Source organism: Prunus dulcis, chromosome 5 (genome assembly GCF_902201215.1).
Source record: "Prunus dulcis chromosome 5, ALMONDv2, whole genome shotgun sequence".
Lineage (NCBI taxonomy): Eukaryota > Viridiplantae > Streptophyta > Magnoliopsida > Rosales > Rosaceae > Prunus > Prunus dulcis.
Genome location: NC_047654.1, coordinates 14,784,066 through 14,809,946, shown reverse-complemented (window position 1 = coordinate 14,809,946; position 25,881 = coordinate 14,784,066). Strand labels below are relative to the sequence as shown.

Here is a 25,881-nt window from a genome sequence, read left to right as displayed (position 1 = left end):
CGTTTGTTGGAGATGTCGTGGGTTGTCCAAAGACATGATGGCTCGGTGAGCGTTGACGAGGCTCACGGAGGAAATAAACGGCTCAGTGAGCAGTGACGAGGCTCACGAAGGAATTGCAATGAAGACGGCGTGTCTGCCGCAAGCGTAGACGACTTAAAAAAATGATGGGTAGGCTCGATGAAGGCCGAAGATGCCGTGGTTGTGGCAAGCGTAGTAGACATGAAAACATGGGCTCAATATCTGATTGCAACAGAGAGCATGACTATAGATGGCTCAATATGATTTGTATAGAGAGCAATACTTGTATGAAAAACATAAGGAAATTGCAGCGCAAAAGAAGGGTGCGACTGTTGGTTTAGTTAGATGTAGGAACTGTGGGATGGTATGGCTTTGGTAGCGGGAATAAAATATTGATCATTGAGGAGAGGGTGAACAAGACGACTGTACAAGATGAATACCCATCATGGGTGAGGGATGAAAAGCGCCAACGACTCTCAATTTGGCAAAGGATTTCAAAGATTAGCAACTAGGGTTGTGAAACATCGGATTGTGAAGAAAATAAGGTTTGTAAAAAAAGTTTCAAGAGACGCCCTAGAATCGGTGCTCTGATACCACGTGAAATTAGAGATTTTGTTAAGAAGAATAATGCTCTGTTGTTATTGATAGAGCCAAAAGGCTAAGTATTTATAGAGATATTACAAGCTTAACTAGGAGAACTAGGTTACTTGGAGACTACTCCAAATCAATCACAATCAACTAATAAAAGGAAACTAAATAACAATTTAATAATGTTCCTAATTTCCAACATAGCAGCACAGTCTTCAAACAAAACCAAACTTATAATACATGGTATTTTAAAAGCCAAACTTGGATCTGATGGTGTTGATGACATCTTTATCTACTTGAAGGGCCTTGGTTAAAACTTGGTCGGGAATCGAAGGCATTGAAGCAAAGAGAGTTAAAGGAACCACAACAGCCCCAGGCAATTGACTGTTGAAAGCTGTGAAGGTCAGAGCCTTCCCTTCTCCAACATTCAGCTGAAAGTGAACAAGTCCCCTTGGAATCACAAACATCTGCCCAGCACTCAAAACCTTGGAGTAAAACACATTGTCGGTTGTCACAAACCCTACAAGGAGCTTCCCTTCAATGACTACACCGGACTCACTCGCACGAGGGTGCGAGTGGGGCGGATTAATCCCTCCCGGCGCAAAGTCAACTCTGTTCATTGATATCCCAAGAGTGTTGAGGCCAGGAAATGCAAGGACATTCCCAGCTGTTAAGTTCACTCCAAAGGGATTGCTCGTGTTCCCTTCTTTGCTCAGTCCATCAAAGAAGAAGTCATCAGAAGTAGTTTTCGAGACGGGTTTGCAGGGAAAGCCATTAACTGATGTGGAAGCATTCAAATCTGCCACACAGAAGTCTTGTAACGGATCAGGGTCTGCACCATTGGAGGGCAAGGGAAGAAGAAGCATTGAAACCATGAGGCAGAATAGCAAGCTGAAGACTAAGTTGGATGAGGTGATCATGTTCATGGCTACAAAAATAGACTTCTGCTTCCAAAACCAAGTAGATTATGGTTTTGAAGTTAATAGATTCTGGTTCTATTTATCTCTTCCCATACCACATAAAAAAATTGCCTGTTGTCATTGGATTTGGTCAACCATGACCAGCTGAAGGTAAAAAACTGAAGTCTTTGTATTGGACAAAGAATTTAATGGCATATTGGTGGAGGTTAGTTGGCTTTGACAAAGTTACCCTTAAACGAATTTAAAACAAAAGATTAAATTTGAAGCAATCGTGTTAGTTTCCAAATAGTTTACATGGACATCAACTTTCTATTTTAAATAATTTTTTTCTTGTTGTGCCAGCAACATCCAACTAGTAGCTCATTGCTTAGGGTATGATTCCCAGTACAAATATGAATGTATTTAACTTTGTGACTTTTTGTGCATTGTAGTGGTTGCAACTCGTGACGCTGGCTAAAACTTTGACACAGTTATTTTTCTGTTTTTCTTTGTTTGGGTGAGCATTGATATAGCTGAAATTGAGAGGTGTGACGCTCGCTAAAACTTTGACACAGTTATTTTTTTCTGTTTTTCTTTGTTTGGGTGAGCATTGACTTTTTCTGTTTTTCTTTGTTTGGGTGAGCATTGACATAGCTGAAATTGAGAGGTGTGACGCTCGCTAAAACTTTGACACAGTTATTTTTTTCTGTTTTTTTTTTTTTTGTTTGGGTGAGCATTGACATAGCTGAAATTGAGAGGTGCTTAGTCGTCAGCGACGGTAACACAGTGTGGCATGTGGCATGATTATGGTGTGTTAAGAGTCCACCCGTGTTAAGAGTCCACCCAACTATAACATGTAGATTAATAATCCTCTTTGAACATTTCAGCGTGCTGGAAAAGTCAATGAAATTCTCGGCATGCCATGATAAAATTGAGAGGTGTTTAGTCGTCGGAGTAGTTTAAATTGATCTTTCAAACAATAATGGATCATAAAAGAACCATAGACCTTTTGAGCATGGTCCAAATTATTTTGAAGAGAAAATGCGCACGCTGCTCCAATTGAAATATTCTGAAATTTTCAATAATAAAGCCCAACATGATAAAGAATTCTTCTCCAAAGGTCCTATCGAAAATCCGTACAAAAGTCGTTTTAGAAAATGATGCAGGAAAAAAATTAGGGGGAGAAAGTGAGAAGCTTTACTGTAATGGAAGTACAACATGAAGTGAAACTCTCCTGTATGATTCAAAATGAAGACCAATGGGCCTATAAACGGAAACAATAGGGGGAGAAGAGAGACAGACCCCAGTCAGTTGTTTAATAGCACATTTTTCACACAAAACCAAGCTAATTTCCTATAATTTAAAAAGCCAAACTCGGATCTAATGCTGTTCAATAACATCTACATCTACTTAAAAGTCTCAGTTAATGCTCGGTCGGGATTGAAGGTGTGAAGAAAGGAAAGTACAAGAGATCCAGGAAAGTGACCGTTTGAATTTGGCTGAAAGCGAACAAGTCCCCGTGGAACCACAATCATCTGCCAAGCACTCAAAACCTTGGAGTTACACGCATTGTTAGTTGTCAACTTGTCACAAACCCCACCAGTAGCTCCCTTTCAATAACCAACCCAGACTCACTTGCACCGAGGGTGTGAGTGAGTGGGTTCGATTTGGAATTGCTCCGCATGGTGCAAAGTCAACTCTGTTCATTGATATCCCAAATGTGTTGAGCCAGGAAATGCGACGACATTACCGGCTGTTACATTCACCCTGAAAGAGATTGGTGCTCCCCTTTATGCTTGGTCTGTCAATTAACTTTTGTACCTCTATCTTTACACAACATATGCCACTCTTGGAGCACTGACGTTTGAAGAGCACGGTGTTCAGCCTCCTCTGCAGTCAACTTTGACAGGGTTGTAGGTCCCTTTCGTTTGCCATCTTCCTCACCATCTTTTTTCTTTTCCTTCTTTTTCTTTATTTTATCCTCATCTTCTTCATCACTTTCTTCTTCATCTTCATCATCATCATCATCATCAGATTTGGGAATCTTACGTTTAGGCTGGGCTGCCTTTAGCAAAGCTATCCTTTCCATTGAGATTCTAAGCCTCTCAACAGCAGCCACTTTCACTTCGTCTTCAGGCATGTACTCAACACCCCCATCAGTGAGGTCATCTAACCAGCCCTGGAGATCCGATCCAATCTCCTTTGTAATTGATGCATCAGAAGCTCGAACAACAAATTTGCATATCATGGTTGTAGTCTCATCACCCAGGTCAACATTCCGGCTCACTTCACTAGCTCCAAAGATCATTAGGCCCAAGAAGCCACCGTACCAAGTTTTTGCAGCAAAACAAAGCTGTTCCAGAACAAAGAAATCAACATAAAATTTGAATGGTTTAGGGTTGCAAATCAAATAGTAACAAAGAAAACGAACTTCCATAATAGGAACACGATCAGTAAAGTTTCACAAAAGTAGAAACATGCAACAAATAACAAAAGAGAGATGGAAATCAAACGGTAACAAAGAAAAAGAGATAATACCTGAAATCCTGCCACTGTCCGGATAACATGTGAACAAACTCTGTGGAATGGTTTGGAGGACAATGATTTCAGCCCACTCAGGAAAGGAGATGCCCCATACTGCTGTGCAGCAGTAGCCTTGAAGCCACTTCCTTCGTAAGTATATGTACCAGTGTACTCTACTATGGCTGGTAAACTGGGCCACAGACGGAAAAATTCAACCGGTGAGATCTTATGTGGCATAAGAAGCTCAGTCAGCGGAATTTTGTATGGCTGACACCTTAAAATTACAGGTTCTCCCAGTTCTGGCCTTAAACTTCTCTTTTGTCTCATGATTTGAGGATCTTCTTCGGTGTAGTCTCCTTCATAATCTATAGCAGCACTTCCATAAAAGGGGTAGTATAAGACTTGAACCCAAAGAGAGCACCTTTCGAAATGGGAGACACCCACAGTTACACTGCAAAGTACCGGATCCTAGGAACAAGATAAACAAACAAAATCAAGATGCATTGCAATAGAACACAAGATGATTCTTGACAAGCAGATTACAACCAAAAACAAGATGCATTGCAATAGAAGACGGCAAAGAAAACGAAGAATGAATTCATTACAGAGGCAGAAAGTAAACCTGTGAAACAAGGTTACGCAACTGCCGTACTGCTTGAGGAGATCCATCCATAAAGTATAATGCACCAGATAACCCAACTCGAATATCAACCCGGTTGAGCTCAAGCTCAGTTAAATTTAAGACCTGCACATTCATCAACAAGGAATAAGAACTGTCAAACAGAAACAGGAAACTGGAGTCTGCCCAGAACATAAAGGGCTTTTAAAATCATTAAAAAAATGGTAAGAAGCAAAACTTAACCTTCAAATGCAGAGATATCCTTCCATCACTAGCATCTGCCAGATGATATGCTTCAAGGTAGCAGGGATCACTGCTACCAGTCAAAGTAATTGCACTAGGAGGAACTTTGATTAAAGTAGAGTCAACTCCCTTAGTCAGCAGAAGGGTTAGTTCACTGGGATCCGGCCTCCAAAGTTCTAGAATAGCCTTATGAACCAATCCTTCTAACTTTCTATCCTGAGCTGCAGCTACTTCGTAGAACTGGACAGTTAGTTTATGGTGGCTAAATGGGTAATCACCTCTGGCTTCACTGACTCCTGCCCACCTGAAAAATAATTGTAACTCCCTCATCGTTTTACATTTGTGCGTAGATATGCATAATTTCCCCCCACTAATAACAGGTATTAATAACGCGAAAATTACAAAACATAAAAGCACAATCTATGCAGTTATATAGGACATACGCATATGTGATGTATATATGTGCTTATATATATGCACAAACACATGTATGCATTAGACAATGTTCCAGTAATTTCATATTGAAGATTAAGAGGATGTGCCTCCACTTTCATCAAAGTCATTCTCTCCTTCCTGATAAACTCAGTTTGACCTAGGCCAAAAATCAATGTCTACACAGATTTCTTTCAAATATCTGGATCCAGCAATGAAACCACACTATCGGTGAAGGTGAAACCCAAGCTCCAGCCTTAGCCAGTGTTTTTTATATTTTATTTTTTGGGAACAGTGGAGAGAGAAGGGCCCAATAGAAGAGATATAAGACTACCTATCAAAATAATGTAGATTATCACTGAGAACAGCTTTCCACCCCAGGGGGAACAAAGAAACACCTCTTAAAGCAGACAACATGGATGTAGACTACTATAATCATATATTGGGCATAAAAAGAAACTTCATTAACAGTTTGGTACACACCACCCAAACTCTATGGCAGATGGCTCACCCTTACAGATTAAGGGAAATATATAATATGCTCACCTGCTTTCTGGATGACTTGAAACATACTTGATTTTCTGCAATATCAAACGGCACTGATGCTTGTTAACAGAATCCGCCGTACTACCGTTCCTGAACTCTTCAAGTTCTTTAGTCAGTAACTGCCCAGCCCTGGGGTTGCGTGATCCCAACCGCTGAGCACATAAAAGAACTGCTTGAACATCTAGAAGCCTGTTTGTTGAATCAGCAGATGAATCTATATTGAACAAAACCTTGTGGATATTTGATACAATAATGTTCAGTGGATCCTCAGGATCATCAGCAAGAAGTGGGTCCAGACCTTCTAAATCTATGTGCTCAGAAATAGCCCAAATAAGGCGAGCACATATTCTTGGGGTATTCACCTGTATAATATGCTTCAGTAAGCGTGCTTCCCTACAATACATATGCATTGCCAGTATGCTAAATTACATTAATCAAAGAAGAGAGGTACGTACCTCACGTAGATCTTTCACAAGTTCACGTTGCAAATTTTGTAGCCTTGTCTCATTTAAAATTTGGTCCTGTGAAGCCCCGTCTTTAACTCTTTTTACACCTCCCCTAGTATCATAGATATGGCAAAGCCTCACAAGCAACTTCAAATAGCAATCAATTGCATAGGTCCGGCCATCACAATCCCATTTGACACAAGGCCTGCAAACCTCCACCACTTCCAAAGCAGGCTCTGTCCAGTTTAGTGCGCCATAACCAGTTCCATATGCCAAGGCTCCAATAACCCTGCTCTCCATCCCTGAGTTCTTTTGTTCTGGCAAAGGCAGAGACAGCTGAAAGCAACTTTCAACTAATGACGCCACTAACTCCTCCCTAAATAAGGTCTTGCTCGTCACACTATTAAGATCATCTTTTATTCTCGCATCCTCAAAAAGTGAAGCTATATCAGTTCCAGCAAGAGGTTTCTGGCCTCTACGGACACTCTCCTTTGCGAAGAGATCAACACAAAGCGCTGTTCGACAAATGCATGCTAAAGCATGCATACGATCTGATTCTGCCCTCAAGTTTCTCACCATAAGAAGCAGCCTCTTAAACAACGAAACCTACACCCAATTTTTTCTTCTTCTTAAAAATACAACTCATGTGAATTTAATTTAATTTATCATCCGTATTGACAAAGATAAAAGATTGATTTGCTATATACCTGCATATGAAGATCGAGAAGGTGAAGATTGGTAACCACAGCTCTAACAATACTCTCTCTTGCAGAAGCAAACTCTTGCCTATCCCAAAGTGTGAGAATTGCGATAATTGACTGTGAAGCCCACTCCGGCTTCCCACCAGGCACATCAGCCAAATACAACAAGTCAATCCCCACTTCGAAAATCAAAGCTGGATCCAATGATGACGCCAAGAATGGCACCAAATGCGTGACCACATCCGAAACTCCCACCAACCTCTCTGCATTGCTATCCGCAACAGTCCCATTGGAGCCCTTAGACGACTTCGACAGTTTCCTTATGACCTCGACCGAGCCTGAAGCCATGGCCTTGACCGCGTACACGATCGGAAACACAGTGGCCCTGAAACTCTCCACGGGCAAAACCAACGATCTCGCCATTAACGCACTCCGCTTCTTCCACACGAAGTCGACCATCGAGGAGACCCAATTGGATCGAATCGCGAGCGAATTCTCACTATCGACTAACTTATCACCCGCTAATCTGCTCATGCGCTTGGAATCGAACTCTTGAAACAAACGCCCCACCGACTCGAATGCCACCTTCGATACGGCGTCGGATGCGTCGAGCATGTTACCTCCGATGCGGGACCACCAGCTGGAGACCTTATCGAGCAAGTTGACATTGTTCTCACAAAGCGTGACGAGGTCGTCGCGAGCAAGAATGCATCCGAGGGTTTCGGTGATGGAGAAGCGGAGATTATCGCTCGGAGAGTCGAAGCAGCTGTTGATTTCTTTCTGGGCGTCGGTGATGAGCTTGGAGAGGCGGTAGGAGGGGATGGCGGCGAGAATTGAGACGGCTGCGGCGCTGACGTCAGGGTCGGGGAAGTCCAGATCGGTAAGAATTCCGACGCAGACGGTGTCCCAGAGGTCGGCGGTAAGGCGGGTGGAGCGAATGAGATCAAAGGCGAGCTTTTTGCAGACGGCGGAGGCCGGCGAAGCGACGATCTCTTCGACGGCAGACTTGGCGATGACGGAGATGTCACGGCCGGCGGCGGATTGCTGGAGGGCTTGGAGGAGAGCGCCGGACTGGCGGAGAGCGTCGTTGGAGCGGAGGTCCGCTTGGATCTGAGCGAAGAGTATGTCCATTTTGAGAAGCTGAGATCAACTTCGGTCGATGAGCTGACCTGTTTTAGGGTTCGTTAGGATTTGAGAATTTGGGACATTGAGAGAGAGGAACTGAGAGTTTGGGCAGATTGCAGTAGAAATGCAGAGTATGTTTGCTTAGCTTTAGCTTTGCTTGTAGCGGCTTTAGTTTGAAGAAGAAAATGATGGTGGTAAAAACCATCAGGCTTATTGGCGGTTCAGTTGGTTGGAACGGCCGGGTTGGCGACAACCGAGTTCATTGTCTGGCTGAGTTAATTTGAAAATAGGCCTTTGAAGGAAGATGTTGATTGTTGGAAGCTCAACCCAAACAGCTTGTGATTTGGGCCTTAAGTTGGAGGTGAAGGCCCATTAACTTTTCTTAAATGTTTCCTCTAGGCCCTTCTTATTGTATCTTACTTGGATCCGGGATATGGACCTAGGTCAGGAATCACGAACCCGAGATTCGAGATCCATGATCCGAAGTTAGGACTCCAAACCTAGAATTTGGATGTGAGATGTTGAATATGGATAATTATGAGCTAATCCAGACCTTGAACTCAGATGTGGGACGTTGAATATGGATCATTATACAATCCAAACATGCGCTATAAAGTTTTTTTTATTTAAAGTTCATCGTGTTTTTTTTTCACGAATCAAAGCGCGAGAAAGACAAAACAGGTGAAACTGTGATTAACTAAAAATTCTTTTATTAGAAGAATCACTGTGGTGGTGCTGACAATGGAAGAAATTGTGATGGGAATCCTCATAAAAACTGTAGTTAGAAAGACAGAGTTATTTGCTAATACTCCATAAAGTCCCTTCTTGCAATTGTATGTCTAATAAGCTGCAATACATTATGAAACAGATGCAAAAGGATACATAGCCCCAACTTTCTCCTTTCAAACTTTTTCTCCCAATAAAATACTACATACAAGTTACAATACAAACATTGTATTTCAAAAGACAAACTTGGATTTAATGTTGTTGATGGCATCTTCATCTACTAGAAAGGTCTTGGTCAGCACTTCGACTGGGATCGAAGGGGCCGCAGCAAACAGATTCAGAGGAAGAACAGTGGAGCCAGGCAAGTGGCTGTTGAAAGCAGTGAAGGTAAGGGCCTTTTTTCGTCCAACATTCAGCTGAAAGTGAACAAGTCCTCTTGGAATCACAAACACTTGCCCGGCAGTCAAGACTTTAGAATAGTACACATTTTTAGTCGTCACAATCCCTGCAAGAATCTTCCCTTCAATGACAATCCCAATCTCGCTCGCACGAGGGTGCGAGTGAGGCGGGTTAATCCCACCCGGCTCAATGTCAACTCTGTTCATGGCTATCCCCAGCGTGTTGAGCCCCGGGAACGAGAGGACGTTCCCGGTTGTCACCGTGACCCCAAAAGCGTCCGTGAAGTTAGCTTGCTTGCGCAGCCCGTCAAAGACAAAGTCATCTGAAGTAACCTCCGAGAAGGGCTTGCAGGGGAAGTTGTTAGCAGATATGGAGGCACTCAAGTCTGCCACACACAAATCTTGCAATGGATCAGGGTCTGCACAATGGGAGGGCAAGGGAAGAAGAAGCAGCAGCAATGAAACTGTGAGGCAGAACAATAGCAAGCTTGGTGATGAGGTGATCATAGCTTCAAAATACTAGATACACTCTGGTTCTACATATATATATATATATATATATATATATATATACATATAATATATGTATTTTAAAAACTAATTTTTTTTTTCTACATTATTGGATTTGAGGCCACCATTAGAAGCGACCAACTAGAACTCAACAAAAGGAACATCAGCATCCATAGTACAGATTAGATAGATTTATATTGGGAAAAACTCGTAATCTTTGGATATTGGATGACGCTAGTTGGCTAAAAACCAAAGTTAACATCGTCAAAAAATCTTGTTTATGTGGGAACATCTTTCAAGATTATTTGGGATCTAGGCCGGCTTTGATTTGAACCATTTGGAGCATAAGGCAATACTGGAAAAAAAAATGGGGCCATATGTCAAGTGGAAAAAAAAAATTATGGACAAAACACTAAACAATATGGTCTTAACTTAACAAAAAAATATGGACAAAAGCCAACCTTTAAGTTTTAAAACAAGAAGGTTGGTTTTTTTAATTATTTTAAATCTGGGTAGAGCTTTTTATTTGGATCTAGTAAACATCACATGATTTTTTCTTTTTCTTTTTCCTTCTTTTGGTAAGTATTTGCATGGCTAATTCATATGCTGGTCGTCCAAATAGTAATCTTAGGCATGTTTGGGAGTACTTTTGAAAATGCTAAAAGCGCTTTTAACAGCATTTGACGAAAAAGTTTAGAAGCGTTTCTGAGTCATAGAAGCGCTTTCTGGAAAAGCACCTGCCATGTACTTCTTCATAAAGCACTTGGATTTTTATGAAAATTTAAGGTTTTTATAATAAAAGTGCTTTTGTTAGAAGAGCTTATGAGCAGAAGTATTTCCTAGAGAAGCAGTCCCAAACGAGTCTTAATAGGTTACTATCCAAATGAAATTATAATAATCACGATGCTAGTCATACCACATTTGCATACCACCTATTAGAAAGGTGGAGCCTTACAATACATTGAGGTTCTTCTCTATTAGAGAGGTGGTACACACAGTGCTATATAAATGTTGTATGGCTAGCATTTTTACTCATAAAATTTTATAGTTCGATAGAAAGGCATAATTCTTTGTTAATAATTCATTTGAGTCCTCTTTTTGCAATTGTATGTATGTCTAATAAGCTGCCATACAATACATAACATTACGAAACAGATGCAAAAGGAATGTTGCCAAAGAGAAATAATAATAAAGAGTATGCACATACGATACAAGGACGTACGGCCCAAGCTTTATTTTTCAAACTTCGTCTACCCATACAACATTAACATTACTATATACATACAATCCAAACCTTCAAACAAAGCGAAACAAATCGAGAATTCCACTCATATTATTTTAAAAGACGAACTTGGATTTCATGGCGTTGATCGCATCTTCATCCACTAGATAGGTCTTGGTCAGCACTTCCATTGGGATTGAAGGGGCCGCAGCAAATAGACTTAGAGGAAGAACAGTGGAGCCAGGCAAGTGGCTGTTGAAAGCTGTGAAGAAAAGGGCCTTTGTTTGCCCAAGATTTAGCTCAAAGTGAACAAGTCCCCTTGGAACCGCAAACACTTGCCCCGCAGTCGCGACCTTACCGTAGTACACATTCTTAGTTGTCACAATCCCTGAAAGGATCGTCCCTTCAATGACAATCCCAATCTCACTAGCACGAGGGTGCGAGTGAGGCGGGTTAATCCCACCCGGCCCAAAGTCAACTCTGTTCATGGATAACCCGAGAGTGTTGAGCCCCGGGAACGAAAGGACATTCCCGGTTGTCACGGCCACCCCAAAGAGGTTCGTGACGTTACCTTGCTTGCTCAGCCCGTCGAAGACAAAGTCATCTGCAGTAACCTCCGAGGGGAGTTTGCAGGGGAAGTAGCTAGATGATGTGGAGGCAGTCAAGTTTGCCACACACAAGTCTAGTAAAGGATCAGGGTCCGCACAATGGGAGGGCAAGGGAAGAAGAAGAAGAAGCAATGAAACTGTGAGGCAGAACAATATCAAGCTTGATGCTGATGAGGTGACCATAGCTTAAGAACACACTACTTTCTTGTAGTTCAAGCCAAGGTATAGATAGACTCTGGTTCTACTACATACGTGTATATATATATATACACACACACACATATTAAAACTCACTTTTTTATTTCTTCATTATTGGATTTCAGGCCACCATTTAGAAACTTACTTTTTTATTTCTTCATTATTGGATTTCAGGCCACCATTTAGAAACTAAGTATGCACAAGCGACCAACATCAGCATCATCCATGGTACACAACTTATAGATTTATATTGGAAAAAAACACTCCTAATTGGATATTCGGTAAGGCTGGTTGGCGAAACATCAAAGTTAACATCGTCAACAATCTTGTTAGTTTTCCAAACAGTTGAGACTAGTTGGCTATATGTTTATATGCTACCTCATTATTAAAGATATCCGTCTGATTAACAGGTACAATTATGAAGATTTAGAAAATGAAAGAACAGTAAATATATATCCAAGAAAACCATTATTTGACTAAAATATTTTAAAAAATTGATAATAATCAGTTTGTTTATATGCTAACTCATTATTAAATATATATCTATATCCTTATGATTCACCTGGTGGTCCAATTATGAAGACTATTTTGGTTATGCTACAGAGTATGTGGGGTTCATAACTTTACAATCAGTATGTGGGTATTATCTAGTGAAGCAGTTCTGCATGACTGCATGAGTTGAAAGCAACTTCCTTACAATCAGTATGTGAAAACCAAATAGAGGTCAGGTACCCTTAATTTGAGAGTTCAAATGGGACCTCTTCGACAGATGCATAAACTCATGGAATTAAAATAGTTTAGCAGAAAAGCAGAAGAAGAATACAGGAAAAGAACATCCTCATTCTAAAAACAATAACTTTGATGTACCAGAGGACCAGAACTTCGCGGATTCATTTGACGACGCTGGCCGAGCCCTGTATCTCAGGCAGACCAAGATTATTTCCTTTAACAGATCAAGGGCAAGCCAGAGTCCAACTCCATGAGGATCTGATCTACGACGAAAGCTTCTAGTTTTGTTATCAAGGCCTCATCCTGTATATGTTATATGAATTTGATAACAAAAATAATAATAATAATAACACATATCTGAATTTGCACCCAGAAAAGTGAAGAAAAATAAACTCATAATGAAAGATTTACTCAGTCATACCTGTCTAAAGCTGCTGGGCTGATGGGAATAACACCCGCCGGGGACACAAGCGCATCCACCAGAATGTCATGTGGAGTGACTGGTACACCTTCATCCAATATTTGTACAGAATAGGACAGTGCAACTGCAATAAAGCCACCAACCTTGATTAAAATACCAACACTACCACCATATTACCTAGAACACTGAGTACACTGACTTTCAGATCCGAGGCATATATGCTACAATACAAGGCGAAACAAAAAATGATGCATACCAAGGAGTGGTTGCTTCCAATTGCGTGTTTTTGCAAGCTCTTGGTAGTTCTTCAGGAAGGTATCATAATAACTGTAGAAGTTACAACGCATTAACATCAATTATGCATAAGATACTTAAGTTTGTTTTCTTCAAAACATATAAGGGAGAAAAAACCACAGCTCTAGCAGCCTTTATTTAAGGAGAGCAGTGATATCTCCAAACAACTGAATACATGGTACTTGAAAAACTGAATAAAAACTTTATAACCATACCCTCCACCACGACCCAAGCGTCTCCCAGATCTGTCAAATGCTAGTCCTGCCAGCATAAAAGGATAAGCAAATGCAGTTAACTACAGTTTGACTTCGATAATTATAACACATCCTGTAAATGGATGAGTATTAAGAAAATAGGAAGAAAAGTTCTACCCGGTAAGAGGAACAAATCAACTGGGTCGCTTGCCTGTAAAACTGCACCAAGAGAGACCCTTTAGATATAAGATTCAACATAATTACATCGGTAAACTCACATATATACAATATGAAACCCATCCTACATTCTTTTTGTCAGCATTAAAAAACAAGTGCCAAGGTGTCTATGAAGCCCACCCCTACATGAACATATGGACATCAAACAATATGATTCCATGAATAAGGCTTATGTATATCAAGCTAAACAGCCTAGACAAGGTCTCGGTGAAGGGAGTACAAGAATTCTGCCATGAGTTTCAGAAAAACAAACGCTACTCATGTTTCCTCCCCCTATCTTGTTACTTGTAAATTACCGTGTTACAATTTCTGGCAACATTCTGATGCCCAAACCTGAGAATTATAATATTACAAATGGGTATTTTAAAGGAAAACTAGGCTTAAGAAACCCTGTTGAAAGCTGTACGAATGAGAAATTTTCCCATCCTAACCTGGTCTTACACAATTGCTTAGTCTTTAGATTGTGCCACCCATAAAGAGAAATGGAAGAGACTACTTTGAGGTTTCAGCAGAAGCACTCTCAAAAGAGCAAAAGTTTGGAAATTTGACTACAAATCTTAGAATATTTTAATCCCATCTCAACTTTTGTAACCTCTAGTATTATGAAGTTCAAATTTTAATGCAAATACTCAAAAATTTCAACTTTGAGACTAGTTTTGTGACATCAAGAATCTGTAAATAATAGAGAATGTTTTCAATCAGAGACATTATTATCCCCTAAAATAAGTGAAACATTACCATCTTCCCGTTCATTTCCATCAGCATCGATTGGAGCTGGTTCTAAAATGTTCATCGAATTCGCAACAAGATCATCAATACATGAGATGTTGAGCATTCTCATGTGACAATTCTTGTCCTCCACACGCGGAACATAAAGCTTTTTCCTCACCTGCGCATCACCCTCTTCATAAAACACAAAAAACATAAGAATCCAGAACAAATTTATCAAAAATTCTGATTTCAGGCTACTATAACATGCCAAAAAAACTAAAATTTGGAGGTGGGCACATAAAAATCATACCTTTGAGTGGACTTTGAAGAATTGCAGACAACACGTTGGAGGTATCAACTTCCCTCAAAGCACTGCAGCATATATATGCACATAATCTTTGACAAGATCTAAACCACGGAGCTTCCAACACAATACTCTGGATTGCATTATCTAATCAAAAAAAAAATTGCAGACTTTGAGTTTTTGTTTAATTTAATTAAATGGAATTGATGCAGAGCATACTGGTTCAGTAAAGTGAAGAGTGGCTTGTTACCTTCATGGGATCTGAGTGTGGGGTCCATGGCCTTGAGGGCTTTCCGGACTTTGGACCGCAGGATCCGTTTCTGCTTGAATATGCCGTCGAGATTGTCTTGCTGTTGTTCTTGACTGTTGATGTTCATTGCGATTGTTCGAGTGGAAAGTGATGGTGGTGCGTATGAAGGTGGAGGGCGAAGGATAGCGGCGCGGGAGAGTTTGAGGGAAATTGCGGCTACGGCTGATGGTGGAGTTGCTAATGTGCACGGTTGGGCCATCAGCGCCACCACCAACCTACCTGCCATGTGCGCTCGTCCTCTTTGTTAATTACTCTGTTTTATACCAGGGCCCTTGCAAAAGTTGGTTTTTATGTTCAACACACATCATGTTTTCTGAATTTTTTTCTTCCCCATTTTGAATTTTCTCTCTTTACAATGAAATGTCTTATGTTATTTTTTTCAAAATGCAATACATCCTTAAAAAAAAATGCAATGTTGTAGCAGAAAACAAAATATGGAAGTTAGAAAAGAGAGAATGTGGATTGTGATAGTGAAAAAGTTACAAGTGGAGCATAAGCATTATCAGTTTATTTGTATAGATTTATACTAACGACAGCTGCTACACATTTTATTCGGAAAAATAAAACACTGAAAATTAAAAGAGCAACAAAGTGCACTTTAACATTCCTCACGCTTTTAGAAAGATGTTGAACCAAATACAAAACAAGTCAAACCTTTTACAAACAAAGAACACAATCTTCCAACAAAACCAAAACTATAACTAATCAATCTTCAAAGCATCTCAAAACCTAAACTTGGATCTAATGTTATCAATAATATCTTCACCCACTAGAAACGTCTTGGTCAACACATGGTCGGAGATCGAAGGCGTGGCAGAAAATAGATTCAAAGGAACCGCAGCAGAACCAGGCAAGTGACTGTTGAAAGCAGTAAACTCAAGGGCTTCACCTTCTCCAACATTGAGCTGAAAGTGAATAAGCCCTCTGGGAATCACAAAAACCTCCCCAGCAGTCAAAACCTTGGAGTAAAAAACATTCTTAGTCGTCACAAAACCAGTGAGGATCTTGCCTTCCATGACGACCCCAACCTCACTGGCTCGAGGGTGTGAGTGAGGTGGGACGATGCCACGTGGCGCAAACCCAACTCTGTTGAGTGATATGCCAAGAGTGTTGAGCCCAGGAAATGTGAGGACATTGCCAGCTGATACAGATACCCCAAAAACTTTGGTTTTGTTTCCTGGTTTGGTCAGGCCGTCGAAGAAAAAGTCATCTGATGTGATCTCTGAGATGGGTTTGCAGGGAAAGTTATAATCTGCTGGTGTGGAGGCACTTAAATCTGCCACGCACAGGTCTTGTAATGGATCAGGGTCTGCAGAATAGGAAGAAGGCAAGGGAAGAAGAAAGAGTATAGAGACTGTGAGGCAGAGTAATGGGAAGCTTGATGAGGTGATCATGGCTGCAAAAGACTTCACTTAATTCAGTTTCAAAACCAAGTAGTTTTAAGTCAGGTTTATAGAAATCATATATGGTACCTATCTGTAAGTTAATTATATTTTTCTTTTGAATTATTGGATATGAGACAAGCATTAGAAACCAAACAAGCAAAATCCAACCAGAATTAAACAAAATAAACATCAGCAACCATGGGGAAAGGCAAAAAAAAAAAAAAAGGGATTGAAAGTTTTATATTGGAATATTGAAGATACTTAATTGGATGTTGGTTGTGTTGCTAGTTGGCTTATGACAAGGATGTTGTGAACTTGTGTGATATTGAGATAAAGACCGAAGTTAATAGAATAGGGTTGATCTTTTTATTTATTTTGGTTATTTTTCAAATAATTTACATGTTTTGGTTCGAAATGGATGTGGAAGATATTGGTCAATCGAGGCATTAAAAGGTAGGAATATTTGAACACAGAACATGGAGTGATGATAATTATTCTTAATTACTTGAACTGTAAACTATCAAAAGAAAACAAGAAATAGATGAATACCTATACTAATGATTTAAATTTGGATTCAAAACTGTTTTTTTTTTTTTGACCAATATGGATTTGGTTGTTTTCTGTTTTTACTTTCTTATTTTTAATAAAAAGAATCAGCAATATTATCCAAGAAAACAACTATAGGTTTCTCCATGGTCAGCCAAATGTCAATGTGGCATTTTGGACTTATTTATTAAAAGGGTTATTCGCAGTAATGGTCCTTCAACTATACCCGTAGTTACATTTGAGTTACTGAACTCAATTATTAGTTGCAAACGTCACTCAATTAGGTGTTGTGTTGCACCATTAGTCCTTCCGTCAAATTCTGTTAAATTTGCTGTCAAAAGTGAGGATAAATTGGGAAATTCATCCACAACCCTCCCCTTCCTCCACAACCTTCTATTGCCGCAACCCAATCCTTGTTGACACCAAAAAATTCAATTAAAAATTCAATAATAAATACCTTTAGAGCAGCATTGGAGGGAGAATAACTAGTTTAGTAATCCATTCGAGTATGGGAAGTAAAAAATTCCATAAGTAATCCCAATTACCACTTCATTGGATGTGATCAAAACAAGATGGCAAGTACAAGGATCAACCTTGAGCTTGAGGTATCAGTTCTTTTTGTGGCTTGTAATTCAATTTTATTATTATTTTCATGTAACTTTAGTTGTTAGTGTAGGAAGAAAATTTGTTGCAAGCATCACATGCTAATGTCACGTGAACAAGACACTGATCGCATTGGTCCAGAGACACAAGTACCATTTATATTTTGTGATTATAGAGGACATTTTACAATTCTTCGCGACAAAATCAACTCAATGATTAATTTTGGTATATATTTTATATAGGCCTTCATATTAACTCATTGATTGAAAATTGGGGTTTTCAGTTCAAAGGTCCTTGAATTTTGACCTGATCCGTATTTTAGTCCCTCAATTTTCAAAATTGTTAATGTAGTCATTCAACTTTAGTTTTGTTAGGACAAATGATCATGCCGTCAATTTTGTTAACTTTTTATGTTAAATTTGAATATGTGCATGGCACATGATGTATTGTTGAGGATCAAAATCGAAAATTGCTTCACTTATGGGAGAAAGTTTTTCCTTTCACACGGATTCCACAATCAGCATCCAATTTAGTATCCCCATCCAATAAAATATTGACAGCTGGAAACCAATTTAAGTTTCAAATTAAAATTTTACAAATGTTTTTTGCACCTATTTTATCCTCTCTCTTCGACACCCTTTCTCTCCTCCATTCCCTTTCTCTCTTCAATCATTCCTCCTCCATCATCACCCACACACCCTAGATTCCTCTTTTCCTCTTCAATCGCTCATCCTTCATCACTGAGACACTATCTCTATGCATTTTTTCATTTTTATTTCATTAATTTATTTATTTGCAAATTATGGAAATGGTGGAGTTTGAGAAAGATTTGGGTTGGCTTGGGTTCTATGAAGGAACAATGTACAGTTTGGGGGAGAAAAACTTTATATGGCATCACTCTACCTCCTCCAAATATGAGGAATCTGTTTTGTTTTGTTTCTTTCAAATTTTATTATGTATTGGGGAATTTTGGAAAATTTAGAAATAGTGTGGCTGAGAGACTGTGTTGGGTTCGAGTTCTGTTAAAGAGTACGGTTTGGGGGAGAAATCAATAGGTGTTGAAGGAGTGACTAAAGAGAGACAGTAACATAGTTGCACAATTTTTACGGACTGAGAAACATAAATGTAGGACATGATGAATGCTGGAGAGCGAAGAGGAAGAAAATGGGTGCATAAATTTAAAATAATATAAAAATATTATTTTGCCCTTATATTTAACAACAAAGATAACAAACTTGACGGCACTACTATTTGTCCAACTAAAAGTAAAGTTGAAGGACCATGAAAATAATTTTAAAAATAAAGGGATTAAAATACAAATCTGATCAAAATTTAAGGACCATTAAACCTAAAAATCCCTAATAAAATATAAGAAAATTTAATTTGAAACTGACATAGCACGTCCAACTCATCATCCACATAATAATAGTAGCAGCCTTATTGATTTGGAAATTACATCGTCCATATGTTATAATTTGGGCCAGCTATTGGATACATCGACATGCCAATGCCACATGAATGTCAAGTAAGGTAACTTAATAAATATGCAATCCTACAGCATATACGAACGATGTGCTCACCAGTTACCAGCAACAACAAAATTGAGCTTCAGCACCCAATCCTAAATTCTCTCTCTTCTCAAACCCTAACCCTAATCTCCTGCATCTCGCCCCGATGAGATGACCTAGAATCAACTCCATTTCCGGCGAGTTCAGCTCAGACCGTGCCCCAATCAACGAGTAGCGAAGATAATTCACGACGATGCCACCGCACGCCGATCTGGACCGTCAGATTGAGCACTTGATGCAGTGCAAGCCTCTGCCGGAGCCAGAGGTGAAGACGCTGTGCGAGCAAGCGAGGGCGATTTTGGTCGAGGAATGGAATGTGCAACCGGTGAAGTGCCCCGTCACGGTTTGCGGAGACATCCATGGCCAGTTCCACGACCTCGTCGAGCTCTTTCGGATCGGCGGCAGCGCCCCCGATACCAATTACCTCTTCATGGGCGACTATGTAGGTCAGTTAGGGCATTATCACTTGGCCTGGTTGTTGTTTAATTTAGTTAATTTGTTTTAGAGAAATTAGCTGTAGATTGATTTTTGGAAAATGTGACATCTTTAGGAGCATGGACATGTGTTTTCGGTGAAAGTTTTCATTATTGGGTTGAAATGGATAGGAAGTTTTATTTTGGTCGAAGAAATGGGTAGGAAGTTAGTTAAAATGTAAATGTAACAAAGGGAAGGCCGGTGCCTTTTTGTTCTTTACATAGAGGAGATTTTAGCTGGTTATTTATGGAATTCAAGGACTTGGGCAGGTTCTGAGCTGTTGCAGTAGAACATGAGGTATTTACATTATTATGATAGTTGGTTTTGAGCTAGAAATGAACATTAAGTTTTTCTCTGGGAACACCTACTTAGGGATGAATTTTATGTGTGCTCGTGTTGTTAGATTTGACTTGTGTTCGGTCTAAGGGATGGAGCGAAGTAGTCACATGTAATTTTCAACCACACTAGGCTTAATAAGGTCTCTTTAAGTTCCCATGTCTAACCCAGCCATGACTTACTTACATTTTTCCAACGCAAGCCTAAAAGTTAGTTTAGATGATTTGACCAAGCATGCCATCTTATCCATTGTATTCACAATTTTTAGTTAATATCTCATTTCTTTGTATCTTTATAGTTCGGATTTATTCAGTAGTGTCTTATCTGAGCATTGAGCACACTATCAATCTTTGAAAGTTGATGAGCAAGATTATTAGACATCTTCGTCTGTAAACCCGAAATTGAAAGCTATTTGGTTCTCTGACTATGTAGTGGCAAGTAGGACACTACCTTCCATTTAATGACAAAGATGATTTAATTTCACACAATTTTAAGACTGTTCAATCATTTTGTTTGACCAGAAAATGCTTATACAACTTTTGTCGGTAATTCTCTTTTGTTCTTTCTTCTTATCAAGATCGAGGATACTACTCAGTGGAGACTGTCACACTTCTAGTGGCCCTGAAAGTACGTTACAGAGATAGAATTACAATTCTTAGAGGAAATCATGAGAGTCGGCAAATAACTCAAGTGTAAGGCATTATTCTTTTAAAGTGTTTCCATCCCAAAAGTGAAACCTTACAAGTACTGATAGTGAAGACCAAGTCGTGGAACTCGCTGTTGATCCGAAAGACTTCCCAATTAGTCGTGTAAAAGAAGCCATTTATATGTTGTAGACAGTTTTACCTTTATCTTTTTCATTATGTTGACAAATACTCCAAGGAAGTTGCTAAATTTCGTAGGAGTGATGACACACTAGGGTTCAAGTGTTTTAATTAGTCATTCTGAAATATCAAATCCTGATTTATGTCAGTAAACTGTTGCCTTCTCAGGTATGGTTTCTATGATGAGTGTTTGAGGAAATATGGAAATGCTAATGTCTGGAAGCATTTCACTGACCTTTTTGATTATCTTCCGCTCACAGCCTTGATCGAGAGTCAGGTTTGAATTTTTTAGATATTATCTTAACCTATTATCCCCATTATTCTCATTTAACAAGCATTTTTTCCCTTCTTTTAGATCTTTTGCTTGCATGGCGGACTCTCCCCCTCTTTAGATACTTTAGACAACATTCGTGCTCTGGACCGGATACAAGAGGTACACTAAAGTTTTCGTCCTCTAACAATATATTTTTCTTCAGCAAGTCTGTTTTATGTGTGTTACACAAACTGAAAGAAATATATAAGTGAAATGCATGCTCACATTGTTGTCATAATTTATTTTACACATAGATGGTCAAAATTGTCTCATTCTCGTTTTTGATCTGCATGGACGGCTCATTTTGGTTGTTGGGTTTGCTTGCCTGTTAACTCTTTATGAAATAGAACCTGAGCGGTCCTGATGTTCCAATATTTAACTCGCTTTATCTGTAAATTATGCAATATTAGTGCCTCGAGTATATTAATGTAGGGAGAAGTCACCGACAAAGCTGCACTTGAAGAGATTGAAGTAGCACATCACTTACTCTGGGGTTGTTTTGAAGTCTTCCGTATTAGACAATTTTTTCAAGATATATTGGCATAAGCATCCCTTGAATACTGGTGTGGCATTGTCATTTCATGGTGTATGTATAGACGATTTTAGTAATTCTAGTCTTCCCCTCGTTTGAATGGGAGCAGGTTCCTCATGAAGGTCCGATGTGTGATCTCTTGTGGTCTGATCCGGATGACCGATGTGGATGGGGAATATCTCCTCGGGGCGCAGGGTATACATTTGGACAAGATATAGCAGCCCAATTCAATCATACTAATGGGCTGAGTCTTATTTCTAGAGCTCACCAGCTTGTGATGGAAGGCTACAATTGGTGCCAGGTTAGTGCATAAGAAGCATAAATACTGTTTCACATTGATGCTTTCAGAGTTCTGTTTCTAATTTTGTTTAATTATTTTAGGAAAAGAATGTTGTCACGGTGTTTAGTGCTCCAAATTACTGCTATCGGTGTGGAAATATGGCTGCAATTCTTGAGATTGGAGAGAATATGGAGCAGAATTTCCTTCAGTTTGACCCAGCACCTCGGCAGGTTGAGCCTGATGCAACACGCAGAACTCCAGACTATTTTTTGTAATCCACATAACTTACCACCCATTAGCAATTTTCTCCTTTCGTATTTCTTTTTGTAGATTTGTCTTACAAAGAAGATGAGTTTTGATGTTTAGTTGAGAAAGAGACAGAAAGAAAACATATTCATTCTTTTGGTTAAAGTTGTTCTGTTGCTTAATTCATGTGATTTATAGGATTATCTCAGTAAGACTTGTGTCTTGTATTAAAAGAGTTGAAAGGAATGACTGGAAACAGCAATAACTAGTTATGTGCTTTATGAGCTGCATTCAGTTTCAGGTGAACAAAAAAGAATTATTTCCAGATTCCAATTATGTGTTTCTTTCGTTTTTGTTTTTTCCTTTCTCATAGTTGCAAAAGGTTGGCTGGCTCTTGTTTTTGTTTCTTCCTTTCTCATATTTGCAAAAAGTTGGCTGGCTCTTGTTAATCTACGCATTACAGACTAGTTGTGTTGGTCATCAATCGCAATTTCCGGCTTCTCTCTCTCTCTCTCTTTCCGCTCTCTCTCTCTCTCTCTCTCTTGATGTAATTTGCGAACAAAAATTCTATTTAAAAAGACAATATAAGTACAGAAAAAGCATATGCTTTTTGGTTTTGGATCCATGCATGAAGCAACAACTCTAATGAAAAGAGAAACTCTAGTGGACAAGAAACATGTATACTTGAAGCAATTCATCTGTGGAGGTTCGCAAGGCCATTCTGGTACTCTGAGGCGGGGTTTGCTCGTCAGCTATGAAGATTTTTGCCTCACCTTTCCTACCTTCTCTAGCATTGCCAACAATATCCTAGCATCCTTGTAAAGTAGATGTTCATAAAATTACAAATTAATTAAAGCTTCAACTTCAAGCTATCTAGCTAATCAAAGTGAAGATATCATGTAAAAATGGGGAGAGGATTATAAGCAATTACCATGAGAACTATCAGGATAAATTTTTTTTTTTTTTTTTTTTTTTTAAGGTAATCCGCTGTTTTTCTCCGGGGGCATCATGACAAGGTGCCGAAGCTTCTGCAAGTTTTGAGTTATCTCTGTCAAAAGTTGTGTTCCTTCGCTATGTTTCTCAAGTGTCTTAGCAGCATATTCTAAGAATCCAGTGTCTGATTCAAGGGCCTTCACCCTTTCACTAAGATGAGACAATAATGACAATTGCCTTGTTAGAGCAGCTTTGTTTCCATTTCCTGCCATATTGGAAACAGAAATTGGTCTTTTGTTAGAAATGCAGTAGAACATGCTCAAATTCTACTTCAGTGCGTGTGCGTGTGTGCGTGTGTATAAATGTATGTGCTTGTATGTATGTGTGTGTGTCTGCCTATGTTTACCTATCTCATCATCAGGATGATTCAGACCATCAGAGCCCTGCAAGGAATGGAACCCGTTAGCTGATAAGTTACTTCTCTTATCGAGTTTCTTCATCCGACCCAGGAGGTAGGTTTTCTCCTCTTTCAAAGGTTTCAAAGATTCAGCAAGCGCTCCCTCTACGTTCTCCTCCTTTGATGACATGACTTGATCATTGGGTGTGCTCTCCCCATTATGCTCACCATTGTTCAAGCCTTTGACCTCTTCACCAGCCTCATAGCCAAATTCCTTGAGCAATCCATATTTTTCTCTATAAGCCTCTATTTCAGTTTCTATAATCCTGAGCTCTTCCTCTCTCTTTGCAAGCAGATCATATGTTGCTTCCAGGGCTTCCTGATCATACTCTGCCTGTTCCTCCATCATTCTCTGATATTGTAAGGCCTCCATCTGAACAGCAGCCTTCTCTGCTTGTAGCCGGGTGATCATGGCCATTGCATTGTTTGCTGCGACAGCTGAAGCACTTCTTTCTTCATCCAGCTCCATGTACAAAGCCATCAGCGACTTCCTATCCAACCGGACCTGTCTCTTCAACCGGTGCAAAATGGAATCACAATCGGCATCATTTGGAGTGCTCCCGTCGGCAGATTCTAACACAAAGTCGCTACCTTTTTCCAGTGGTGATTTCCTTGAAATCCTCATAGCCACCCTGGGACTATTTGTAGCTGAATCTGTAAGTGGGATCCCAAAAAACCTGTTTCCTTTGCCAAAAACAGGTGTTCTGTTTGCATCATCAGTTAAGTCATCACCTTCTGTCAATGATGGCACTGCAGAAGCTTTGGGATCTTCCTTGACTGCTACACAAATTCCATCCTCCAATCAGTTAATGGTTTCCAAAAAAGAAAAAATCATATCGGATTTGGACAGATAAAGTATAAAGCTGCCAGCTTAAAGATACATGTAAAGAACTTAACCAAAAGGAAGCTAGAACAAGGTTTTGCGCTCAACTCACATTGAGAGTCACGATTTGGTGGGTGTGATCCATACTCGTCCTCTGGAAGCTCGGACTCATGATCAGACATAAGTTTGAGTTCTGTGTATCGAATGTGGGGCAACTCCAAACCACGATTCTCATCGTTTCTCAACGGTGCTCGTGGAGAAGGAGCCGGAGCATGTGCTAATGCGCTGCCATTTTTGCCCTTAGGATAGGCCGAGGAAGTAGAGCTCATCTTCAATGGCACGCCACAACACGAACACGAAACCTGAACAATGCTGCCATTATTCTCAACCTGCCCTGCTGCCTCCTCCCATGTCCTTGCTGCAGGCACACTCAGCTGAATTTGGTGGTAATCATCCTCAACAAAGCACTCAAGATCCTTGTGCAAAATACCAACCAAGGACTTGTATGTATCGCAATCAGATTCTTTCTCAGTAGCAAATGAAAGCAGGCATGCCTCACACATCTTTCTTATATCAGACAGCTTCTTGTGGTTGTGGCAATAAGCAAGATATGAAACATCTTTCCTGTGAGCTTCACAAATGGAATCATTGTAATAAAAATCTTGGTCCCTATGAACGAGGATGTGATCGATTCTGGTGCAGAGCCAACATGGGATTCTCAGCTCGAAAAACTTGGCAAATTCATTGGCAGCAAAGGCAAGGAACCCATCAATGAAAAGCAGAATGATTAACGTCCATTCGAGCAAAGCATAGATCACGAAATGCGGCAACTTTCCCAGCTCTTGTTCGACATAACGAGTAAAGGATCGCTTAGCCATTTTAGTTGTGTTGATTGAACACAGAAACAACCATAAAACCAAGAAATATTTGGCCTTTATTTATCCTTATCTGGGTTGCTGCAGCTTTGTTAGGTCTAGATTGTGGAAATGAGAGATGCTATGAAAATGGAGTCAAAGTGCTCAAAGGCTGATGAGATGGAAGATCATGACCTTGGTGGAGCAGACCGTTCCTAGATCATGACCTTTCTCTCCGTGTCTGTGTGTGTCTGTGTAAATGCCTAAACAAGGAGAGGGGCAAACTTTTCCAAATCAAGATTTTAAATTTTGGGTGGTGGAATTTGATTGCCTATACATAGAAAAAGGGCTTTGGACAAAAATGGCGGTTCTGAGGCTGAGCCTGTACCTGAAATAACGGTCTATCATGCACTTTCCAACCAACTGGATTAGTATAAACGCCAGCATTTTCATAACAATAGAGTTAAGCCACTGATTTGTCCGGCTTAGCCTTTGTGTTCCAGAAGAATTTTTGTCTATCCCAAGCCTTGGGCCATATTTCAAATTTCAAAATGTTCAGGGTCTTAACTATGCTTAAGAAAATTGGTATGACAATAAATAAAACAAAACTTTAATGAAGATTATGAAGGGTTATATTTGGTGCTCTAAAGCACTGCTCCTTTTACCATACGTAGCTCCAAGACATTGGACATACAAAACATTCTG

The 25,881-nt window shown here is 39.8% G+C and overlaps 8 protein-coding genes across 10 annotated transcripts; 1 reads left to right on the top strand and 7 right to left on the bottom strand.

The window, feature by feature from the left end:
* Positions 1-741: 741 nt before the first annotated feature.
* On the bottom strand, positions 742-1,547 carry LOC117628516 (germin-like protein subfamily T member 2). The gene has a single exon (XM_034360995.1). The coding sequence runs from the start codon at positions 1,530-1,532 to the stop codon at positions 855-857; it is 678 nt and encodes a 225-aa protein (XP_034216886.1). The 5' UTR covers positions 1,533-1,547; the 3' UTR covers positions 742-854.
* Positions 1,548-2,679: 1,132 nt separating this feature from the next.
* On the bottom strand, positions 2,680-8,373 carry LOC117627389 (protein TPLATE). The gene is made up of 7 exons (XM_034359464.1): positions 7,022-8,373; positions 6,324-6,920; positions 5,869-6,230; positions 4,891-5,194; positions 4,651-4,773; positions 4,044-4,496; positions 2,680-3,858 (listed from the first exon to the last, which is right to left on the bottom strand). Exons 1-7 carry the CDS (start codon positions 8,144-8,146, stop codon positions 3,310-3,312), a joined length of 3,513 nt encoding a protein of 1,170 aa, XP_034215355.1. The 5' UTR covers positions 8,147-8,373; the 3' UTR covers positions 2,680-3,309.
* A 726-nt stretch (positions 8,374-9,099) lies between these two features.
* Positions 9,100-9,771, bottom strand: LOC117629108 (germin-like protein subfamily T member 2). Its single transcript, XM_034361615.1, has one exon. The coding sequence runs from the start codon at positions 9,769-9,771 to the stop codon at positions 9,100-9,102; it is 672 nt and encodes a 223-aa protein (XP_034217506.1).
* Positions 9,772-10,978: 1,207 nt separating this feature from the next.
* On the bottom strand, positions 10,979-12,252 carry LOC117628746 (germin-like protein subfamily T member 2). The gene has a single exon (XM_034361262.1). It carries the CDS (start codon positions 11,785-11,787, stop codon positions 11,113-11,115), a length of 675 nt encoding a protein of 224 aa, XP_034217153.1. The 5' UTR covers positions 11,788-12,252; the 3' UTR covers positions 10,979-11,112.
* A 78-nt stretch (positions 12,253-12,330) lies between these two features.
* Positions 12,331-15,265, bottom strand: LOC117628745 (5-formyltetrahydrofolate cyclo-ligase, mitochondrial). Its single transcript, XM_034361261.1, has 8 exons — positions 14,943-15,265; positions 14,699-14,839; positions 14,416-14,580; positions 13,618-13,659; positions 13,462-13,507; positions 13,209-13,279; positions 12,953-13,076; positions 12,331-12,834 (listed from the first exon to the last, which is right to left on the bottom strand). The coding sequence occupies exons 1-8, from the start codon at positions 15,226-15,228 to the stop codon at positions 12,822-12,824; spliced, it is 888 nt and encodes a 295-aa protein (XP_034217152.1). The 5' UTR covers positions 15,229-15,265; the 3' UTR covers positions 12,331-12,821.
* A 459-nt stretch (positions 15,266-15,724) lies between these two features.
* On the bottom strand, positions 15,725-16,396 carry LOC117629107 (germin-like protein subfamily T member 2). Its single transcript, XM_034361614.1, has one exon. It carries the CDS (start codon positions 16,394-16,396, stop codon positions 15,725-15,727), a length of 672 nt encoding a protein of 223 aa, XP_034217505.1.
* A 2,618-nt stretch (positions 16,397-19,014) lies between these two features.
* LOC117627590 (serine/threonine-protein phosphatase PP2A catalytic subunit) lies at positions 19,015-22,390 on the top strand. Its single transcript, XM_034359745.1, has 6 exons — positions 19,015-19,550; positions 20,492-20,606; positions 20,907-21,015; positions 21,094-21,171; positions 21,693-21,884; positions 21,965-22,390. Exons 1-6 carry the CDS (start codon positions 19,298-19,300, stop codon positions 22,136-22,138), a joined length of 921 nt encoding a protein of 306 aa, XP_034215636.1. The 5' UTR covers positions 19,015-19,297; the 3' UTR covers positions 22,139-22,390.
* A 270-nt stretch (positions 22,391-22,660) lies between these two features.
* On the bottom strand, positions 22,661-25,483 carry LOC117627966 (probable myosin-binding protein 5). Of its 3 annotated transcripts, XM_034360291.1 has the most exons (4): positions 24,435-25,483; positions 23,449-24,279; positions 23,041-23,307; positions 22,661-22,924 (listed from the first exon to the last, which is right to left on the bottom strand). In XM_034360291.1, exons 1-3 carry the CDS (start codon positions 25,198-25,200, stop codon positions 23,084-23,086), a joined length of 1,821 nt encoding a protein of 606 aa, XP_034216182.1. In that variant the 5' UTR covers positions 25,201-25,483; the 3' UTR covers positions 22,661-22,924; positions 23,041-23,083. The 3 variants fall into 3 exon arrangements, with proteins under 3 accessions (XP_034216182.1, XP_034216181.1, XP_034216183.1); XM_034360290.1 differs by having other exon boundaries at positions 22,661-23,307; XM_034360292.1 differs by having other exon boundaries at positions 22,661-23,307; positions 23,449-24,276; positions 24,435-25,482.
* Between the last annotated feature and the right edge of the window lie 398 nt (positions 25,484-25,881).